This window comes from Lepisosteus platostomus, chromosome 6, assembly GCF_059453375.1.
Source record: "Lepisosteus platostomus isolate fLepPlt1 chromosome 6, fLepPlt1.hap1, whole genome shotgun sequence".
Classification (NCBI taxonomy): Eukaryota; Metazoa; Chordata; class Actinopteri; order Semionotiformes; family Lepisosteidae; genus Lepisosteus; species Lepisosteus platostomus.
The window spans coordinates 31,250,565-31,265,717 of NC_142616.1; the positions used below are offsets into that span (position 1 = coordinate 31,250,565).

A 15,153-nucleotide genomic window follows, 5' to 3' on the forward strand; every position below is an offset into this window, starting at 1 on the left:
GCACTTTCCATCCCTGCATTTGTAATATAAGAAGTTACAAATCTCAGTAATTTAAGTAGTTTATTAGTAAAGGTTTATTCCATGCTGAAAAGAGAAGAAAGGAAACACATCGTTTCAGCTTCGTCAGGTCCACACCCATAGAAGGCTACACAGCCGAAACGTTGTGTTTCCTTTCTTCTTTTTTCAGCATGATATAAACCTTTACTGGTTCTGTTACAGATGTCACTTTGTTGAGCCTGTGTTACCCAATAGTTTGTTGGCTTACCTGAGAGCTATTGAATTCAGCTGACATGCTGAATGGTGTGGGACGCTCTGTGGCTGTGTCCCTGGTAAAGAATCACTGGGGTCTGACACCCAGCCCCCTGGGGATGGGGGAGATGTTACGGTCACCTGGAGTTCATGTCTTGCCCTGATAAACTCAGATAAACAAAATGCCTGACATTGCCCGAGACAGGTGCACCTTGTTGTAGAACCCATTTCCATCTTGATGATTGACTGCTGCCGTCTCCTAAAAGGAGTGCTAACATACTGACAGGATAGAAATGTTTCAGCCTGCTCCTCAGAATGGGCTTTGGAGCTTTTAATCCCTCTAATGCATTCAAAGCAATTTGAGTCATTTGGATGAATAGTAGTAAAAGGTGCAGAGGCAAGTGTCTTCTTGTACAAGGTAATGGAATGGGTTTTAATCAGAAGAGTTAGATTTTTCCTTGCAGTGTGAGAAAAGGGGAAACATTTTGCAGTTTTAATGCATATTATAAAACATAACCAGAGAATTTTAATGACAAGGTAAAAAGAGCGACACTGAACAATATTAAGATAACTGGGGGCAACATTGCCTTCGATGTAAGCCCTGTTGTCAGAGTTTGAAGGCATTTTTTCCTCTTTGACAATGGCACGGATCTGTAAAGAAACAATAAAATGGTGTATTTTATTTTCCAACTATGAAAAATAATTTATGTGAAAATAGAAAACACCCTCCCTAGCTTCAATAAAATGTATGTTTTATTTAAGCTGATTGTTTTATTTCTCCCTTGACTATGCATTTTACGTTCTTGAAATAATTTGTTAAATGGGTTGGGGATTGGTTTTTGTTAAGAAAATAAAGCCCTTTAATATCTGCCAATCATCAGTCCTTTTTTTAAATCAATGAATGTTAGTAGTTGTAGCATTGCTGTATAAGAACATACTGTACAGCCGCTGAAAGGCAGTTTAAGTATCATTGTTAATACTGAACTACAACATATAACACGAGTTTGCATTTTTAAATATGTTTTAGGTTTGATTATTTTCATTTTGAGCTGGGAAATATCGGTTTAAAATGTATTCACTTTTTTTAAGAGTTGTGTGGTCTTTCTAAATTATTATTTAAACTATATAAATGGAGATAGATCTGCATGTATTTAGGAAATAGAATAAAGGTGGTCTGTACAAATTCTTTATGGCAAACAAACCTCTAAACGATGCTTTCAGTTGCGATGAGTGAAGTTTTAGAAGACTATGTTTTGGTCCATGGTAATAATCACAATTTCACAATTTTCATTTCATGTACTAGGGATTAATTCTGGTGTACCTGGCGCTGCAAAAACATTCTACATATACCATACACAGACAAGACAATAGACATCATAGATTAATAATAATAAAATAATAATCTTGCTTGCGCCTATATAGCACTTTTCTGGACACTCCACTCAAAGTGCTTTACAGGTAATGGGGACTCCCCTCCACCACCACCAATGTGCAGCATCCACCTGGATGATGCGATGGCAGCCATAGTGCGCCAGAACGCTCACCACACATCAGCTACAAGTGTGGAGGAGAGCAGAGTAATGAAGCCAATTCAGAGATGGGGATTATTAGGAGGCCATGATTGGTAAGGGCCAATGGGAAATTTGGCCAGGACACCGGGGTTACACCCCTACTCTTTTCAAGAAACGCCCTGGGATTTTTAGTGACCAGAGAGAGTCAGGACCTCGGTTTTACGTCTCATCCGAAGGACAGCGCCTGTTTACAGTATAGCGTCCCCGTCACTATACTGGGGCATTAGGACCCAGTGGCAGAAGTGGTTTGGAAAGGAGAACAAGAAGAATAAGACCGCAAGAGCTTCTGTAAATGCTTTCAAACTCGTTTCAGTTTAAGAATTTAGAAGTTTCTTCTTAATGTACAGTATGTGTAACTGAAAACTAAAACTACAAACTTATCTAAATCACAAGTGTTGCATTTAGATCTATGTCTGACAATTTCATTGTGAAGCTGGATGGTATCATTAAGTGTGCAAGGCTTACCTTGTTGTTGTCACCAAAGGAGTTGCAGGGTTTTAACACAAAATGAGAATTATTTCATAAGAGTAGTCTTTTGCCTCTGTGTTTTGTAGCCAAATTACGTTCCCTGTTTTTGAACCAGTCATTGCATTTGATGAAACCTTGTAGAAGCAGATAGGTTAGTCTAACAGGAGTTAAGGAAACCTTTCCTGATTTTCAGCCACCATGTACAATATACAGTAGGTCCTTTTCCAGTAGTGTTCTATCTTTAAACACAGTCTCTATTCACAGTACTTATTTTTACTTCATCTTGCATCACATTCTTAAGGTGTTTGCTTGTTACACACTGTAAAATGACATTTCCTAGTTATGTTGCCCCAGACATATGGTTCCTCACAAGGATTCAGTATTTAAGAATGACAAAAGCAGCATCTGCTAACATTTCCCGTGTCACAGTTTCTGTTCATATTTAAAGTATTGCATCCTTCTGAGAACAGTCTTGAATGCTCTTTGCAAAACGTTTAAGTGAAGCAAATTCTTGTGCTACAATAAATAAAACCAACAAGCACAATCTTTGAACTTCTGTTTTTTCCACTGAAATAGAAAATATTGCAGAACTTCTAAGCAGTGCACAAGCATATACTATTGTGGATGACCAGTATAGCACATAATTTGTGTATATTCCTTCCCCATCTATTTTCTTCTTCAGTGATCTGCATGGAGCGTACAATGTAGTGAATGCCATTTCTCCTGGAGTGAGAAAACCAGAACAAATCTGTGGAGTCACTTGGCCTGAGCCTTTCCTTTCCTTGAGCTATTCGTTTTAAATGTCATAGCATTTCATGGGACAATACCATGGAAAGGTTACAAGAAATCTATTCACGCAAATGTTCAGGTAATGGTAATGGGGAGGCCTTTGCTGAAATGCAAATGAATAAGTTCTTTTGAGTATTAAAAATGTTAAAAGCATGTAGAAGAATGGGAAGAAGAGTGGAATAAAAACAAGCACCAATGCAAAATGACAAAATTCATATTCATATTGATGAATTATTAATATTTGAATGACCATTACACTATTAACATTCCTATCAATGACTTATTATTATCAGTTATATATTATTAGCATAATAATACCATTACTATTAATGGTACATTTATTATATTAATTATTAATATCAGCATTCAATATGATAATAATAACATTAATATTATTCATATTAATATTGATTCATATTAACTGCTGTGTAACATAACTGAAGGATTTAATTTGTGTACTTCAAGCATGGTTCTGCTAGTTGATTGTAGGCTAAATACTTTTTATCTCAAAGGTTGTTAATCACAGGAAACCTGTACTGTACTGGTGCAGGTACTGTACTGTACATCAGCATAGATTTCCAACCAGCAGACTAACAAAACTGGGTTATTTGGCCGCAAACAAGTGTAAAAATAAAACACTGGTTAAAGTAAAATCTCATTTCATACCCAAACTTTCATCATCTTGATAGATATTTTTTTCTCCATATCATCAGCCGTGCGGGTTCCGTTTCCATCCTCTTTAACGGGACACACATTAATTCAAGCTGGCATGTGAAACGGCGCTGGCCAAAGCCCTGCTATTGCAGTCTGCCCAAAGGTCTAGGCATTATCAGCTCATCGATGAGGCCTCCTCCCCAGCTCACAAGCCACTGCCAGGATTGGAGCCTGAAACAAATTGTTTGGTGGAGTGCACATCTACAGTGTGGGGTTGTGTCTGTGTGGTGGATGTAGGTAAAATGACTGTAGGCTGTTGAGTAGCGAAAGGAAGGACTGACAGAATGCCACTCAAAAATCTAAAATACCACAAACCCCTGGACGTCTGTTTTTGATTTCCTGTTGCTCACCTGAGCTCATGTCTGTAACACTGCCTTTTGATGTTGTGTTCCTGCAGCTAATAGGGGGCTTCATCCTGTTCATTGGTATCTATGCAGAAGTGGAGAGGCAGAGATACAAAACCCTGGAGGGCACCTTCCTAGCGCCAGCCATCATCCTCATCGTGCTGGGAGTGATCATGTTCATCGTCTCCTTTATTGGGGCACTAGCGTCCCTGCGTGACAACCTGAGCCTTTTGAGGGTGGTAGGTACCAAGAGACATTTTCCACTCTTACCTTCCATCTGTCCCTTCCTCTTATTGATTCAGGAAAAAAGAAAAACAGGAAGTGCCTCGGAGCCATCTGAGAAGTGTTTGTGTACTAGGTGTTGTACCTGTTGGAACCACATGAAAGAGAAGCTGACAAATAGAAGGGGAACCATAAATGGACTAAAAACGATGATTGAAATGATTGCCTTTGACCCCTTTGGTAACAGATACAGATCATGATTGTTAGACTACTGTACTTACACAACACAGTTATTGTGCATCACAGCACCTTAATCCTTTCTAATGCTATTATGGAAGTGAATTGACTTAGAAGGCAGTGTTTTCATTTCATTTCAGTGCCTTTTTTGGTCTTGGTGTAAAAAGAAAAGTTTAGTTTTACCAAGCCGCGCCTTGTGGTGTGACCTCAAAGCCCAAGCTCAGTAAAGACTAAACTGTTTTCTGGTCATCTTAATCTTTAGAGGTTCAAGGTGTGGGAACATACATTATCCTTTTGAAATGCACGGCTTGGGTGAGTCCAGAAGACAGAGTTTAGTGACAGTCACCTAATCCTGATCCACAAAGGACAACTTTTGAAGTTTCAGCTAATGCAAGGGGAAGTCACCTGAGCCTTAAATTTAACCAAATCAACTAATAACAATAATTTGTCAAATCTGATGGTTTAGTGACATTTTCAAATACATTGTTTGTTTTAGAAATCAGATTTCCTTTAAGGGTAGTAATCTTACAGTGTCAAGTCATCCATCATTTTATGGCAAATATTTCCTGTGTGTGTCTTACCATGTCATTAGGAATGCATTGTCAAATAAAGTAACAAAAACAAAACAGGGGCCAGTTATAATTAGAATGGCAGCTCTATGTATATTCTATTAAATTAACCCACTCTGTGTGTTAATATTACAGTAATACTCTGGTCAGTTACAGTAGTACTGGGGTAATTACAGTTTTCGTTATAGTTATGCTGAGAAGTAGCACCTAACACATGAATACATTTCCATTCGCTATATGTAAGAAGTTTGATTAATTATAGATACAGAAACATGCTATGCAATATTAATAAAAAAGCAGACCTTAGCTACTTTCTTTAGAAGTAATTAACTATAGATGTGTAAAATATATGTACATACCATCACATAAATACAGTAGTATAAAGAAGCTTTTAGCTTTTTTAGATCTCTTCTTGGGATCTATAAAGACCCTCCTACCACTAAATCATTATCCTCAGCTATTGCTTTTAAACATTTTAAGCCTAACTCTTGTCTTAAAACTTTAAAAAAATAATTATTTAATCTAATTACAGTGTTTTTAATTTTAGTAAAATATTTTATACAAATATACCGTAGGCTCTCGAAATCTACAAATTTAACATTCGGGAATTAGCTTCTATGCGATTCGCTCTGGCTGACGATGTCTTGGATGGAAGAGGAGCAGGGCAGAATAAAACTGAAAGTGCAACTTTCAGATTAACTGCACCATGGACTAGCATCATGAGTCAAATCTCACTAGTGTGTGAGCCGCTCCCTGCTCCCTGCCCAAGTACCCGCTACCCTGTATCTGCATCTCAGCGTGGTCTTGCTTATATATTGTAACAAACGCTTAGCATTCTGTGTTGGCAGCGCAGAGAATGACATATGATGCAGAAGAGTGATTTGTGTGGTTTATCTTACTGTTGGTTTTCTATTACTGTTATTTGTTTTAGCTGTTCAATGTTAATTAAATTAACTTAAAGCCCATGCATTAATACTTTAATTCTCATATAAGGGAAAGTTCCTTCTTTTAACCATACATACTATATACCACAGTACATTATGCAGTAGGGGTGGATTTGGTTATACAGTATGTGAATTTGGCTACTAAGGAGGGCGTGTTGAGAAGACTCTACTGTACGTACATGCATCCATCCATTTCTCTAACCTCTTCTTCCAGTTCAGGGTTGACAACAACAGACAACAAGGCAGGGTACACCCTGGATGGGACACCAGTCCATCGCAGGGCAGACACAGTCATGCACACACTCACCAGGACCAGTGTTTCCAGAAGCCAGCTAACCTAGAGTACCAGTATGTTTTTGGACTGTGGGAGGACACTGGAGCACCCGGAGGAAACCCACACAAACACATGGAGAACATACAGACTTTCACGCCAGCAGCTATCACCCCAGGTCTAGAATTGAAACCAGAGCCCCAGTACTGCAAGACAACAGTGCTAACCACTGCACCACTGTACCACCCACTACTGCACATATAATAGTTAATTCAAAAGTAAAAGTATTTTTTTTCTAAATGTATGTGGTTCTTAGATTCAACACGTGATGCAGAAGCAGTCTATTAAAAGAAAAGTATCTCCTGGGCAAACTGTAAAATTAAACAATATCACCAAGCATTTAGAAAATTCATTTTTCCAATCAAGCCTTGAATGAATCTTGGATTCATGGATTCTCAAGGGAAGTGCTAGTTTTGAATGCATTTATTTGTAATGAAAAATTATACCCACTCTGTTAATGAGAAAGTATTTAGTATGCCACTAGCTGACTGCATTAAAGGTTTGTTCAAAAGGTTAGGTAGAGTAGATGTAGTCAATATTTTGAGCAATGTATTAACACAATTCAATATACAGTAGATTGAAAATTTAACACCGCCTCTTTAAAACTACCTGCAACAAAGACATATAATTTCTCCATTAAATATGGAATTTACACAAGTAATTTCTTTTTTTTTACTCTATGTTTAATGCCACTTATAAGAAAAAGACTTTTAATCAATTTGGGATTATATCAATTACAGTGTACATATAAAATTTTGGCTTCGTTTATTCCAGAGAGTAAGACTCAAAAGCATATATTTAAAAACATAAATTCTGTTTTAATAGGAAAACTTTTATTTAAATAACCTAGCAGCTGTTCATCCTTCATGACTTTTTTAAAATTGGTTTCATCTTGTGAATGAAACAGTTCTAACTCTGCACATCTAATGCATAAAGCATTAAATGTATACTGATACCAATAAAAATCATTTAAATCACTAAATCGTTTGTTTTATCAAAACTTGTCCTAATTTATCTCACAAATATATGCTTTTGTGTACTACTTTAGTCATTTCTGGTTTTGAGAATGCTGCAGCCACTTTTTTTAAATTGCAGATTTTCCTTAATTTACGTTCTAGATGCCCTAGTTCTGCATTAACTGGTATTTTTATTGTCTTCTGAAAACCTGCTTCATATTCTTTTTTTCATCACCAATGTTAATTAAGTATGCTGTTATCTAAAATAACCAGTGCAAGTTTTCTAAATGATAATCAATACATTTGCTTTAAATTAAAAAGTAACATTTAATCCAACATAACTGCAAGTTCTAATGAGAGTCTATGCAGACCACGTGTCAGCATAGAGTTGAATACCTAGACACGTCATCAAAACCTGTTTAAAACATGTTTTTTTACATTAAACAATATTGAAAAAACAAATGAATTCAGAAGTACTTATATCATATTTTATCCTTAATATTTAATGGGAATATCTGAGAAATATAGAAAGAGAATTTCTGTAACTAATCTGTTTGTTGGGCGTTTTTTACAAATACTCTAGTACTGTATTTTTAAAATGCACCCACTTGTATTCAGCTGGTCTCAGAAAAGGGGATCATTCTGCATTGCCTGACTTGCCAGTATTGTAGAATGTGTAGAACAGATTTATGTAGTGCTGATACTGAAGGATAGAAAGCTAGAGATTTACATTTAACATTCTTATGCTTGATGAGTTTTGTTATGTATTGCTCTATTTTTCCCTTAAAAGCTGCAATTATTTTATTATCTTAATGTGCAGATAACTCTGACAGCTTCACTAACTTGCTAAGTACCTCCCTAATCAGCTGATTATTGCTTGCCCCTAAGCGTTCAGAAAGCTGAACATTTTTTCTGCAAGGCTTGTGTAGGTGAACTTGTAGCAAAGTATACAATTATAAGCAAATAACAGGCAAGATTAATTATGTGTTTACAAAAAAATGCACTTCTTTGAACACAATGAAATACAGTAGGTAGAAAATGTATTATGCTAGCACTCTACCTTCATGTATCTGTATCTGTATCTTTATCTTTCTCGGATCAGATTTTTACTGTTTTTTCCCTGTAAATGCCCTCTTTTATTGCCTCTAGTTACTGAGAAACAGTTTGGATGTGATGTTAGTCACCAGTTCATGTTGTAATAGTTGTGCTAACAGTTGCACTGAACAGTACTGCATTTATTTGTCTTGGAAAGTCGTACATCTGGCATTTTTACAATCATTTAGAATCCATTTAGATGTAGTACTTTGGGTCAAACACAGGCTGAATTCATGTGTCTGTGCTTTGTAACAGATGTTTCATTGACTTCTTCGTGCTGGAACAGGGAGTTGGTGGTGATTTTTAAACCTTTTCAAGGAGTTAATTGAATGGCTAAATACATTGCATTTCAGATGTAGAGCATAAAGCACCAACAATTACATAATAATTTAAAAGTTTTTTTATAGCTTGCACACTATGTTAAAAAATGTTTTACTTTTGATAGGGATGCTCATTTGACTCTGTTAAAACATTCCAGAGTCTGTATTTGAATTAGTGAATCATATTGTAAAACAATCTTTCACATTAACCTTTTTAATACTCAAGCAATCCTTTTTTGAAGAAAAAGAATATTAATGAAGAAAATACACATTCCTTGAAAAATGATTAATTAGGGAAAAGATGCAGGGTTCCAATAAATATTGGCTTGGGGGATGATGATAAACAGTGTCTAGGCTTAAATATTCAGGCAGCCTTAGAGAGGTAACACGCCATCTGGAGAATGCTAAAAAATGAATAATTATCACTAACAAACAGTTGAAAGAATTGCATGATTTTGTGGGGTTTCGTGTTTACCTCCATAACTTGAAGTTCTCAGTCGTGCCATCTGCAGAAAGACTTAACACTACAAAGAAGCAAATGTCTTATTTTATTCTTTAACTAGTAGTCAGGAGATGGGTGGACTATTTCTTTATGATTTTTATTATTTGTTTATTTTCCCGCTATGAGTCATGAATAGCCAAATCTTTTAAACTTGGGCAGTGTCTTTGCAGTAGGACTCAGACAGGTGCAGGAGAAATGGCAACAGCTGTTCTCCATGGTGTGAATTCTCAATCCAAGACTGGATGTGTATTTCGCATAATTTAATTAGACTAAAAACAGGCGAACAGTCTGGTGGCTTCCTCCTGAAACAGCCTGCCAAAGTATCTCACCCTGGTTTGTTTTTCCTTCCAGTAGTTTTGTCTTGATTATTGTTAGGGTAAGGCCTCCCAAGGTCGTGTGTGTCTGCATGTTTGCACGTGTAGAGGGAGTTTTAAAGGCACACTTTTCTTTTTACATTTCTGAGTTTCACATCTGTTGCCAAATCCAGGAAAAATAAAAATAGAGATCCTTGCAGCTAAAAACAGATTCGAGTGCTTCAGAAATCCTTTGTTTTTTTCAGGTTCAATTAAAAAAATTGTGATAAAAGCAGTGCAACACACATCTATCATATAACATTGTTCTCATTTGTACAGACAAATGATTTGATTGTCCAACAACCTATGTTAGTTTAAGCTCTCTAAACAGCTTTGTGCCCATACAGTACATCCTCTAAAGCAGTATTTTCCATTGTTTTAGTTATTTGTTTAATATGTGTGCTGCTCAGTGTTATTCCACAAGGCTCAGGCTCTTTCTGTGGTGTTCAAATCAGAAACAAATGATATCAGAAAAATAAACATTGTTCTTGAAGTCGCTGCTGCTCCACATTCTCCATATTTCAGCTAGTCAAGATTTTTGTAGGGGAAGGTAATTTGTAGTAAAACCTGGAATCGTGTTTTCTGTCTCAAATGTGCTTTTCTTGATTCCTGACGGAGGAAAGATGAACACAAGTGTATCATAGACATGTCAAAGACAAAATGTTTTTAAAATATCCTCCGTCTGCCAGCTTAACAACAAAACAAGTAAAGATGGTTTCAAGCAAGAATTTACTAATAAATTCAACTTCAAAAGTTGTATATAAGATACACTGAGTTCTGTTGTGTTATCTATTCATTTTAACATAAAACTTTCAAGAAGAATTATCTTGCTTTTTGTATGAGCTTTGTGAAGCATTTAAACATTGTTTCTGTGTCTATGTTTATTGCACTAAATTTTATTTCTCAGATTTGTACTGATGATGAATTATTGGCTTGTTGTCAGGCATTAACCAACATGTGAAAAATACAAATGAGGTGTTGTGGGAAGAGTGGGATGTTGAAACCTGTTGGCTTTCAAAGAGAACTCGCCGTTCTCAAATATAGAAACCGAATTTCCATTGGAAAGTATATTTGTTTTTCTTTTAGCGTTGCGTTATTTCTGTATTTGTTGGAGAGGAGGTTATTGGATATTTCTCCGAGCAGTTAGGCCGAAGATCCAGTAGGATGGGTCTCCAGTGCCCGGTGGGACAGCCCAGGGGAGGCTGTCCCAGTGCACTGTCCTTCGAGACTCGAGTCTCGAGTGGGAAATTAAGATTCCCGCTGCGTTGGCTCTCCTGACACCAGCACGATCATACAGGCCTTCTGCATAGAGAGGAGAGCATGACAAATGGCCTGGGACTTTATTTTTTGCACTTTTGTTGTTTATTTTGACAATAAAATGGAATCGCCTCCTGGCAGTGGCATTTTGATGTATGGCCTGGATGTGACTGATAGAAAGTATGCCGAGGCAGCCAGTGATATACGTTCGCTTGCCAGAATTTTGGCAATTTGAAAGCAGACCCAAAAGCAACAGGTGCCGTTTAAAAGGGGTTTGTTGTGCTCAGTTGTTTTGATGATAAACACGCAAATTCCTTTCCGAATAGAGGATTCATGTGAAATTTGGCGTCTTTTTCCAATTGATTATATCTAAAAGACTAAAGGACATTTGGAATGTGCTTGTCCACCCTCTTGTATCTGTGCCAGAAATGATACAGAATCACTGTTGGCTACTTAATCTTGCTTAATAATGTAGTCACATTCCTTTGTTCATGTTCATTTGTTTTAATCCCCATGGATTCATGCAAAACAGTGGAACCTAACAGGTGTGTGTGATAGAGTTGCTGCATAAAACATTTTAGCCGGAATAATTGATTAAGGGTCACTTGTTATAGATGGAGGGGGAGTAAATCCATCCTCTGCTCTCTGAGACTCATTGCTTATCTTGTTTGTTTTTAAAATTATTTTTGCAGACCCCTCACATCAATTAGGCCCATACAAAGGCTTATATTCTACACTGTTTGGCAACACTTGACAAAGGCATAAAAAGTAGAAAAATGTTGTAATTTTCCATTCAGTGAGCTGTGTAGGTTTAGTAGTGAAAAGCTTTTTTTTTTCAGAAAGGGGCAGCAGTGCCACTGTGGACATCTGGCTTCATCCGCTATTCACTCTCACAGTTTTTCAGAACACCTGTTGCCTAATCTTTTGTGACCCCCCTCCAACACACTCACAACAAGAACTAGAAAACCCATTAACCTCTGGCTAGACTTGCTGAAAGTTTACTTGCGTGTACAGCTAACATTCATTATTTGACTGAAATCTGAAATACAGTACATGCATGTGGAACATTTTGAACATTATTCGGGTAGTAAGGAGTTCATATTGCTCAAACCTCTCCTCCTGATCTGTTTTGTTTTATGCTTTCAGAAGATAAATGTTTTTCTGTTACATGTATGTGTAAAGAGCTGGATCTCTAATAATGTTCAGTCCTAGGGTATGACATTTGTCATTTTCATGTTACATATTTTAAAAAATGTAAAAGGCCTGAGTCCTTTCTTTAGGATGTGAGCAATTGTAAAACTAAATTTACAATTCAATTATTTATTTTTGTAGTTTCAGTATGCTCTGACGATCTGCCTGATCCTAGAGCTTCTCGGTGGGATACTGGCTCTACTTTTCAGAAACAAGGTACAGTTGACAATTTTTTTTATTTTCCAGTTCTCTAATTCATCTATCTTCTGAGCCTAAAATTAAAGAAAAACTCCTTTCTTGCCTTAAAAATAAAATAAAATCCCTATAGTTCTGGGGTAATGTTTCAGAGATTATTTATGTTATTAATTTAAGTTTGCTATAAAGTCTTGGAATAATATGGTAACAAAAAATTATTTGTCACTTTTTGTTCATGCTAATTTTTTTATTTTATTTTATGTGTTATAATGGCTGTTAGGATTACCTAGGTCTACCTTTTATAGGTTATATAAAATTGCTTTCTCCCTGAAGATGACTGGTAATAGGTGTGCATTGATGTGCGTAACAATTATTTATTTGTACAGGGGAAAAAGGTAAAAGTCACAGTCAAAGGTAAAAGCTATTCATGCATGAGATTACACCACTGGGCTGGACTCATTCAGGGTGGCTAGAGATTACTGTACATACAGAGGAAATGTGTATGGTGATGCCACTCAGAAAAAGTTAAACCTAGAAATTAAGGCGAAAGCACAAAGATTAATGGAATGATAGAAGATGAGCAAGACTCGAGGAGAAAAGAGAGGAAAGAAACCTACAATTGTGAAGGGGAAAGGAAGAAAGAAAAGAAGCCGTTGGATTGAAGGGATGAGATTCTACTGTTCTGTGTAGCCATTTAACTGAAATGGTTTCAGTTCACTTCACTTCACTTTGGTGTTCAAAGTAGCAGTTATTTTGAAGTATCATTTGATGGCCAGGAGTACACAGTATCTATTATAAACAAGCACCTTAGAGAGTTACAGGATGCTTCCAGGAGGGAAGGTTAGCTTGACTTTTATAGTCTCAGTCATAAAGCCTTAACAGTATGTCAGCAATATTGTTCAAAAGAACAGTAGGTTCTTGGATTTCATGAGTTATTAATGACTAATTAGGTAGGCAATATACTGACTAAGCTACAATTTGAAAATAAAATAATTTTATTAGACATATTTTTTTTAATTTATATTTGCCAAATACTTTTTGTGGAATAGCCAATAATGTTATTTTACGTCTCAGCCTGCTGCCGTGAACCCCGTAACTGCACACGGGAGAGTGAGGAAAGTGCAGCAAGACCTCTCCCACCTATTCACCTTCCAGCCCCTCCTCTTTCTAACACATCAGATCCGTGCTGGAGGTTTTTTGCATCTCTCGCCAGTGGCACTGCATGCCTTCAAGCATACAGCTGGTCATGAGGGTCTCTGAGATCCAGGGGCACCATGGCTGATGAATCCTGTCTGACACTCGGAGGCTCTGACAATTCCACTTGATAGGCTTTGATAGAATTTGTTCAGAGCTTGTGACACGACCCAGGTTTGAACCCCTGACTGTAGAACTCAATCTGTGCTCAATCTAGTATAGGGAATAGGGATAATGGTGTTTTAAGATTAAAGTATACGCATTGTTTTCTTTATATCTATAAACTGTTGAGTGGTGGAATCAGAGGTATACAGTTTTTATTGTTTTATCTGTGTAAGACAGACAATGATATGTGAACAGGAGTAGTAATAGCATGTGATAATTATAGAATTAATTGTGATGGCAAGTGTTTCAGATTCTGTTATCTAAAGGAGTGAACACTTTTTGCACTGCGTATTAATATTGCACCTAAAGCATGCTTTAGATATGCAAGTTCAATAATAAAAACAACTTTTAGAATATTGCTATGAACAGGTGCTAAAAAGAAGCTACTCTTCTTCTACATTTTAGATGTCAATGCCCTGAGCACATACAGTACTTTATACCGTTAATAGCTTTTTTCTGCAAAATGTGCTTTTCCACTGAGTGCTTCCTTTCCTTCACCTGAAATAATATTACAAAATGTTGTGATTCTTACCTCTTATGTGTCTGTTACATTGCATTCATCTCTGCCTGGCTGTTCCAGCAATTTGTTTTGACAGCCTTAGGGAAAAACATTTTACCCCAATAGTGAAGTTGTTTCAATTTATTCCAACATGCCAAATCCTAAATTAACCTTCTGATAATTTATTTTTGATTCTACTGCTGTCCAAAAAATCCCCTCTAGTCTCCTCAATGGGATTTGCCTACTTTAATCCTTTTACTTTGTGTTTACATTATGCGGACCAAACGTCAGCTAGGATTTAAAATGAAAATAATATTTGTCTTACTAAGTGGACCCTCTATGATTTGCATGCACACACATAACAATCGCAAAATGTTCTCTACAAACAATTATAAGCACAAGCTATATAGAATCAAATGTATGGGACATAAATGCCAACAGAGTTAAGAACCGTTATTATTGACGAGGTGGAGAAGTATGTATGATTGTTTTTTTAATCCCACCTGCGTGCAACTTCCCTTATTGATTTACTTCTACACAGCTGACTGCAAGAGTAGTATTCCTGCAACCTCTAAAAGGTAATAAAGAAAAGTGAAACAAGTGATGTCAAAATCTTACAATTTTTATGCAGTAGGATGGTGTTGGGAAAACAGATGAAACATGTTAGAATAAGCTTGCAATTACTAATATTTGCAAAGAGTCCAGGTGGCAGCGTGGATGTTGTTGCTCACATGCCTGTTGTGGTGAAATGGAATGAGATTCAGCTCTAGTTACTCTGGCCCTACAATGCACAGTGCAGCTCAGAATCCGACCTCACCCACGTGCTCCAGGGTAGAGTGAATGCCTAATGAAGAGGTACTGAGATGAAAACGTTGAAGTACTGTAGCCGATCGTGGTGTCAGCTCTTTGGGTTCATACTGTGGCCCACGTCCATCTGCAGCTCCTTTCAGCTTTGCAAGGACTGAGCAGTGAGCAGGACCACGTTGGC

At 36.9% G+C, this 15,153-nt stretch overlaps 1 protein-coding gene across 1 annotated transcript in view; it reads left to right on the top strand.

Annotated features, from left to right (window-relative positions):
• The window catches only part of tspan15 (tetraspanin 15), a 66,056-nt gene that overhangs the window by 13,386 nt on the left and 37,517 nt on the right, over positions 1-15,153 (top strand). The window contains exons 2-3 of the mRNA XM_088635371.1: positions 4,189-4,374; positions 12,254-12,328. Coding sequence (XP_088491497.1) covers positions 4,189-4,374; positions 12,254-12,328 — 261 coding nt within the window. The remainder of the gene's footprint in view (positions 1-4,188; positions 4,375-12,253; positions 12,329-15,153) is intronic.